Below are 8,195 nucleotides of genomic sequence, written 5' to 3'. Positions count from 1 at the left end.
CCCTCGTGAAATAAATATACCAGCACTTCTCTCGTCGCGTCCAGCTTCTTTTGATCTGCAGAACCCAGCCATTGATAAAGTTTAAAACAAGTGATTACGGAGAATAATTATATTCTTATACCCACAATGGCATATTATCAGAAAAGGAGGGGGAAAGTTTAAAGTAGCCGATCATACAATTGAATTCGACAAACTAAGCATGCGAAGCTCTAGCCTCAACCACTTCTAGTTGAGCCCATATCTTTAAGATTTATATATGGATCAGATTATGCTCAAATATTTAAGTCCTTGTTAAACCATTTCCTAATATCAATTTGGAAACGATTAGTGGGTGCAATCAGTAGTGAAAGTTGACCAGACACCTTTGCAGCCACCAAAGCAGTTACTAAGATTTGTCCATGTCAAAGCTAGAAAGCTCCTTCCAACGAGTTAAATCTGTCGCGTTCTACTCTCAACTTCTTATTGCTCCAAGACTCGGCTGGCAACTTCTTTTTCTCCGGTCTTTTTAACTTTTAAGTCTCTCCAAATTCTCACTACAACTTGACCCATTCGTCTTCACAGACTGTGAGAACAAAATCTTTCAATTTCTCGATATAGAGTTTGAGGCCGAGGGAGGAGGAGTTGTGGAATAAGGTTAGTAAAGGACTCGCAGAAAGAAAAAGGGTCACATGTTTCTGCCTACGTTGAAGACCTGGATCAGAGCATCTCTGAAGCTTTTACTTACAGATGGTTAGTTTGGGTCACAAGATACTTGGCTTAAAGTTCTCACAGGCCAACTTCCTATGGCAGAGCTCTCAAATCGCGTCACCCTCCGTCGACGACTCGCCACGATATAAACTCTGTCGTCGATCAACAACTACGCACGACTGAAGGACTCCTGATCAAGAAGAACCATGGCCTTCCCTAATTCAAGATCTGTGAGGTGAGTCCAAAGCTTTAAAAAGTAACACGACTTGAATGCTGGTTTCGGTCCCTATGAACACGCTGGCTTGGCTTGGCATGGTTTGGTTCCAGCGTTTGATAGAAATGTTTGTTTCTTTTTCCTATTTGCATAGATTCCCGTTTGTTTTTCCAGGTTCCGCGATGAAGTTGGACTGGGAAATTCAACGACGAATGAAAACTACGACCATCTCAAGTATAAATGCCCGTCAGAATCAGGATCAGCGTCAGGAAAACCGCACCGATCCTTCAAGGCCAAGGTGCTGTCCCGAGTGTTTTCAGAAGACTATGAATCGGTGAGAGCGGAGAGGAAGAAGAGGATCTTTGATCCTCGTGGCCCAGCTATCCATCAATGGAACAGGATTTTCCTTGTGGCTTGCATCTTCTCGCTCTTCTTGGACCCGCTCTTCTTCTACCTGCCCGGCACAAGAGAAGAGGACTGTGTAGAGATTAGCGTTCCCCTCGTATTGGCACTTACAATCCTTCGATCGTTGGCAGATGTGTTCTATGTTGTCCAGATATTTTTTCGCTTCAGAACGGCATTCGTTGCTCCATCCTCTCGGGTTTTTGGTAGAGGCGAGCTTGTTATTGAACCTTCTAAAATTGCGCATAGGTACCTATCAAGAGGTTTCTGGCTTGATCTCCTTGCGGCATTGCCAATTTCTCAGGTAGCTCTGTTTACTACCTCACTAGTCTGATTGTTTACGGCGCACATCGGTCCTTGCAAAGGATACCTTCTGACAGAACTTTAACATTCCTCTTTTCTTCTCCGTTTGCGTTTGCGCGTGCGCGTCTCTTCAGGTTGTGATATGGTTGGTAATTCCCAACCTGGAAGGTTCCACAACCAGAAACACTAAGAACTTCCTGCGATTCTGCATCATCTTCCAATATATCCCGAGGCTCTTTCTAATTTTTCCTCTTTCATCCCAAATTGTGAAGACAAGTGGAGTCATGATGGAAACTGCATGGGCTGGAGCTGCATACAACCTTGTTCTCTATATGCTAGTGAGCCATGTAAGTAATTACTAGTACTTTCTACCTGTGGAATGCTAAATTTTTATTCAAAGAATGAAAGTTTTCTGACCTTAGGGGCCCTACTTTTTAGAAGTTGAATGTTGCATATGTTGAAAATTATGGTTAAATGTGGAATTAAACAGTGAAAGATGATGTGCTGTAATTTTAAATTTTTCAGTCCACTGCTGTGCGTTTGTGAAACGCTATACTTAAAGCAATATTTGGTCTACTCCGGTGCAATGATCCCAAGGCCAAACTGCTTTCAGGAACAGCAGCACAGTACTCTGGTGTGCACCAACCCAGTACTATTAAGATCTCCTCGATCTATAAGACCTTTCGGTCAAGAAAAAGATCTCCTCGATCTCATAACCTTTTGGTTCAAAAACCTTTAGGTTTAAGGGCAAGTTCCTGCGGGCACAGTTTCTACAGCAGCACAACAGCAACAACGTCAAGATCTCCTCGATCCGACGTTCGTTTTCCAAGCTCGCGTGTGTGTTTCAAGAGCTGCCCAAAGGCGCTATTTATAGGTCTCTAAGGTCAACTCAAGAGTCGCTCGCAATTAATGTGGCTGTTACAATTCTCAATGACAATTAAGATTGTGTCATCAATACATTAAATTGCTGTAAATGCTGTTGTAACTGCTGCATGCAGTAACTCCTGAATACGAGGCAACCAATGGACGCGTTGCTACGAAACGGGAGGGTCACGTCTCAGCAAATCAGACGAACCTCGTTTGATAAACGAACTTCGTCAAACAGGCGAACCTCGTTTGACAGGCGAACCTCGTCAAACAGACGAACCTCGTCAAACGGGCGAAGCTCGTTTGATAGGCGAACCTCGTCAAACAGATGATGCTCATTTGACGAGCGAACCTCATCAAACAGACGAACCTCGTCTGATCTTGTGAATCAGACGAACCTCGTCGAACAAGTGGAACCTCGTCAACCAATTGACGAACCTTGTCTGACTTCGAGAACGCTAGGATCACACCATCGTGCGAATGCGTAGCTCGTCCCCTTCACCTTCGTGGCAGCCAACGTGGCGCCAAACAGCGCCACCTCGCCCCGATGCATCCGTGTGAAATGCGCCTAAGAAAACGCCACTTAGTATCTCAGTCCGATTAGCCCCGATCCTCGGCACATTGGCTCATGGCCCACTAGAACTTATGAGAGATTAATTAAAATAAAACACTTCTTGGCTTGCCAACGTATATATATATATTGAAAACTTATTTTGGAAAGCAGTTTTGACCAAAAATCCAACAACATACTACATATTGTCATCCTCAGAGAACCTTCTTATAGTTTATATGGTACATCTGCTCCTTGTTGAAGAATCAACAAACTTCCATGTTCAAGCTTTTCCTCGCGAGCATCGTGATTCTTCAGAGGAAAAAATTAAGGAGTAATCTTAAACTTACGAAACCACTGTCAATAAATACATAGCCGTATCCACATAAGGAAAGTATTGATGTATATAACGACTGTATCACTTCTGCAATCTTCCAAATTTAAGTTGGATTGCATATCTCAGTTACATTTATATTGACATCATAATAGTTGAATGCTGAATATACCAAAAGAATAAACAAGTTAAAGAATTAAAACCCTTATGTTATTACTCCATAAGATGGGCTTATATAGGCCCTTACAACACAACTTACAAATAACACCCTATCTATTACTAATATGTCAACACTCCTCCTCAAGATGGACGAAAGATATCCACTAAGTCTATCTTGTCACATCCTCTAATTATATCTACTGAGCTAAGTCCCTTAGTCAGACAATCTGCTGCCTGATCCTTAGTTGGAACATGACTTAACTCCAGTAGTCTATTGTCCAACTTCTCTTTAATGAAGAACTTATCGATCTCGATGTGTTTGGTTCTGTTATGCTGCACTGGGTTATTGGCGATATTGATGGCTGACTTGTTATCACACCACAGCTTTATCTTGGCTCCTTGATCCAGCTTTAGCTCCACCAGCATACTCTTCAACCACAATAACTCTGCAACTCCCAAGGTCATGGCTCTATACTCTGCTTCAGCTGTTGATCTTACCACCACTGACTGCTTCTTGCTCTTCCACGAGACCAAGTTGCCTCCTATGAAGATGCAGTATCCTGAGGTGGACCTCCTGTCATCAGCACAGCTAGCCTAATCCGAGTCACAATAACCCTCAATACTCATATGTTCATTTTTTCTGAGTATCAGTCCTTTTCCGGGGGCACTCTTTAAATACCTCAGAATCTGGTATACTACGTCCATATGACCCTTCCTTGGATCGTGCATGTAGCGACTCACCACGCTCACTGCAAAAGAGATATCGGGACGTGTGTGACTCAGATAGATCAACCTGCCCACCAGCCTTTGGTATCTGTCACGATCAACTGGTTCTCCAGCTTCAGCACCTTTGCACCCTAACATCCCTGTCTCTTTGAGAAGATCAAGTGCATACTTTCTCTGGGATAGGACGATCCCCTCCGCTCCTTGAGCTATCTCTATTCCAAGAAAGTATCGAAGCAAGCCAAGATCTTTCACCTCAAATTCATTACCCAGTCTCATTTTGAGTTGGGCAATCTCATTCTCATCATCCCCTGTAATAATTATATCATCCACATATACTGCAAGCATGGTGATGTGACCTTCACTCCGTCGAAAGAACACGGTATGATCGGCGTTAATCTGCTGGTATCTCATAGCTATCATAGCCCTCCTGAATCTGTCGAACCAAGCACGTGGAGACTGCTTCAGGTCATAGAGAGACTTCTTCAACCTACAGACTTTGCCTACTGTCTGATCTGTGTCGAAACCTGGTGGTATTTCCATGTATACCTCTTCAACCAGATCTCCATGAAGGAATGTATTCTTCACATCTAGTTAGTGTAGCTTCCATCCACCATTTACTGCCAGAGAGATCAAGGTCCGAACAGTGCTCATCTTCGCTACTGGTGCAAAGGTCTCATCATAGTCGATTCCATACGTCTGGCTATACCCTTTCGCCACAAGACAAGCCTTATAACGCTCTACCTGTCTATCTGGATTCTGTTTCACAGTGAAGACCCACTTGCATCCAACCGCTCTCTTTCCTTTTGGTAGTTTTACTAACTCCCAGGTGCGGTTCTTCTCAAGAGCTCCTAGCTCTTCGTGCATCGCCGTTTTCCACTTTGGGTCCTTCTTAGCAACCTGCAAATTGTTAGGTACAGTAACAGAGTCCAATGATGCAATGAATGCTCCATGTGCAGGATGAATGTTGGAATATGATACAAGCTGGGTAAGATCCCAACCATATCTATCGGGAGGATTTCCCGCATTACTACGAGTATTCCTCCGTACTGATATTGGTGTGGGAGGAGTAGGGAGAGGAATGTTATCACCTTGGGATGAATCTGGTGATGGTGTAGGTGTCTCAGGAGTCGGGGCAGGCGTTGGCAAGAGACTTGGCAGCACTAGTGGTACTGTAGGTACTGTTCCTGTAATTTGCTTCCCCTTCCTACTATAGGTTAGTAGCTCCCCCTGAACCGTGGGCCTAACACCTCTTGTCTCATTTTCCTGCTCCTCCTTAACCAATTCTTCCTCCAAAGGAATCGGAATCGATACAGAAATCGATTTCTCCACATTGTTCACCGATCTCTCACCATTCTCCTCCTCTCACCTCATACTTCTAGTATTGGGCGAGTTACTAACGGATGAAGTTACCTTCCGGGTGTAATATGGCTCGAGTTCTCGAAAGTGCACATCCATGCTCACAAACAACCTTTTCTCCACCGGGCTCCAGGAAACATATCCTTTCTGAGTAGCAGAATATCCCACAAAGATGCACTTCACAGCTCTAGGGGCAAGCTTCCCGACGGATGGCCTGTTGTCCTTCACAAAGCACACACAGCCAAACACTTAAAGTGGAAGAATCCCACCATTATCTCCCTTCAACGTCTCACACGGAGACTTCCAATTCAGCACTCTCGAGGACATTCTGTTGATTAGCGCTGTTGCGGTCAATACTGCTGGCCCCCACAATGTTTCTGGGACATTCATAGAGATCATCATGCTTCTAGCAACCTCTAAAATGTTTGGCTGTGTGTATGGACATGTTGTCTGGTGCTGTATTCCCTGAACTGACAAATATTCTTCAAGCGCTCTGTTGGTATACTATGTCCCATTATCCGACCTTAATACCTTCACCACTGCTCCGTATTGGGTCTGAACATTCCTATGAAAGTTTTGGAAGCACCCAAACACTTCACTCTTATTTTTCATCAGGTATAACCAAGTAACACGAGAGAAACAATCAATAAATGTAATAAAATACTTGTATCCATTCATAGAACTTGTGGAACAAGGCCCCCAAACATCTGAATGTACCAAGTCAAATGCATGAGAACTTCTATGACCAGAACTAACATAAGAGCTTCTAGTAAGCTTTCCAAACTCACATGCATCACACACAAGGTTCTGTTTATTTGTTTTCTCAAATAAAGAAGGATACAATCTACCTAAAACACTAAAGGATGAGTGTCCCAAACGCTGGTGATGAAGCATTAACTCACTCTCAGTACTCATTTTAGATTCTACTTCTGCTTTCTCTACGACTGACACCAACGCTGAATCCAGCCCTTCACGATCCAGATACCACAATCCACTACGCCATGTGCCAGTCCTAAGTCTCCGTCCTGTCCCCTTCTCCTGGAAAATCACCTTGGGAATATCAAAAGAAACAATGCATTTTAGTTGGAGAATGATAGAACTAATGGACAAAAGATTGACTGGAAAGAAAGGAACATGCAAAACATTGGACAAAGTTACAGAACCAGTACAATCGACTGTACCCTTACCAACCACCGGCTGAAATGTACCATCAGCTGTTTGAATACTATCAGGCGATGCTAGGTAAGTATATAATGAGAACTCACTAGCATTACCTGTCACATGTCGAGACGCACCGGAATCGACTATCCATTCTGATGATCTGTCGGGAGACATAGAAGCAAGAGCATGTATGTCATCAGTACATTTGGTCGGATGAGCATAGGTAGCAGTGTTGCCTCTGGCGAAGAACGAGGTGGATGCCTCCTCAGTCCCACTCCTCAAGTCTCCATCCCCTACTACTTTCTGCTTCCTCCTGAGTATCGCCAGGAGAGCACGATCCTCCTCAGTAAAGACCACCTCAGCTTCTTCTTCTTCTGCTACCATCAGATTCGCTCGGTTGCCTGCTCCTCTTCCCCCTCGTCGACCCCCACGGCCACGACCACGACCTCCGAACTGTCCACGTCCACCCGAATCTCCTTCCTTGGATGGTTTGCATAGCAGAGACAGCCTCCTCAAGCGTGGGAATCTTCGGATGAGCTAGCAGCAATGCAATTCGCTGAGCGAACTCTGATGTTAATCCCTTGAGAAACACCATAGTCCTCTCCTGTAGAAAGGCCTCCCGCTCTTTACATCTCGGGTCCTTGCAGCTCGCCCGAGGTGAGAAGTGATCATAATCTAGCCACAGACGCTCCAGCTCTGTGGCATACAACTGTACAATCCTCTCTCCCTGTACTGTGGCGTCGATCTCTCCCTTAATCTGGAACACCCTCAGGTTATTCCCTACTCCATCATAGGTCCTCCTCAACTTCTCCCAGACATCCTTCACCTTCTCAATGTCATCCACTGTGATGGCGATCCTAGACCAATAAGTTGAGGAGCCATATATATACCAACATATGAGTGGACTTCCACTCATCTCTTCCTGCCGAGCCCTCAGTCGACTCTGTCTTCTCTCCTGTCAAGTACCCCTCCAGGTTCCTCCCTGCAAGGGTGTATCTCACCCGCCGTGATCAGCTCAGGTAAGTAGTTGGTCCATCAAGCTTCAGATCGATGGATGGAAGTTCTAACTGTTGGCCTTCTTGTTTTGATGATGTTTAACAAACAATTTACTACTAATGTTGTTGGGTTCAACTTCTTGATGATCTCCTCCATCGAACAGGCTTCAGACCCAACACCTGGTCACCTACTCTTCTGACTCTTGTTGTGTGCAGTAAAAAATTTCGGCAGCACCTCTACTGCACAACAAGAGTAGGATCGCAAACAAATTCTCGTTTCTCAGAGGAAACAAGAACAAAAAACAGTTATATATCTCATCGATGTGAGATATATACTCTTCCTGTCATCAGTTCGAGGACTGAGTCGAGGGAACCCATGCCAAACTCTAGGTTCGGCATAGCGCAGCAAGGGGCGGTCAAAGGGTGGGGGGGGGGGGTTCG

The 8,195-nt window shown here is 44.6% G+C and overlaps 1 protein-coding gene across 1 annotated transcript; it reads left to right on the top strand.

Moving 5' to 3' along the window:
• Positions 404–2,139, top strand: LOC109842994 (protein CNGC15b-like). Its single transcript, XM_020411913.1, has 3 exons — positions 404–922; positions 1,076–1,607; positions 1,741–2,139. Exons 1-3 carry the CDS (start codon positions 894–896, stop codon positions 1,966–1,968), a joined length of 789 nt encoding a protein of 262 aa, XP_020267502.1. The 5' UTR covers positions 404–893; the 3' UTR covers positions 1,969–2,139.

This window comes from Asparagus officinalis, chromosome 5, assembly GCF_001876935.1.
Source record: "Asparagus officinalis chromosome 5, Aspof.V1, whole genome shotgun sequence".
Taxonomy (NCBI): Eukaryota; Viridiplantae; Streptophyta; class Magnoliopsida; order Asparagales; family Asparagaceae; genus Asparagus; species Asparagus officinalis.
The sequence above is the reverse complement of the archived record's forward strand: the minus strand, read 5'-3'. Positions and strand labels throughout refer to the sequence as shown.

Bases quoted from the DNA above. Each gene is read 5' to 3' on its own strand.
- LOC109842994 (XM_020411913.1), top strand. From the start codon at position 894: ATGGCCTTCCCTAATTCAAGATCTGTGAG. The intron at 923-1,075 runs GTGAGTCCAAAG...TTGTTTTTCCAG, and splicing joins CCTAATTCAAGATCTGTGAG to GTTCCGCGATGAAGTTGGAC. The intron at 1,608-1,740 runs GTAGCTCTGTTT...GCGTCTCTTCAG, and splicing joins CGGCATTGCCAATTTCTCAG to GTTGTGATATGGTTGGTAAT.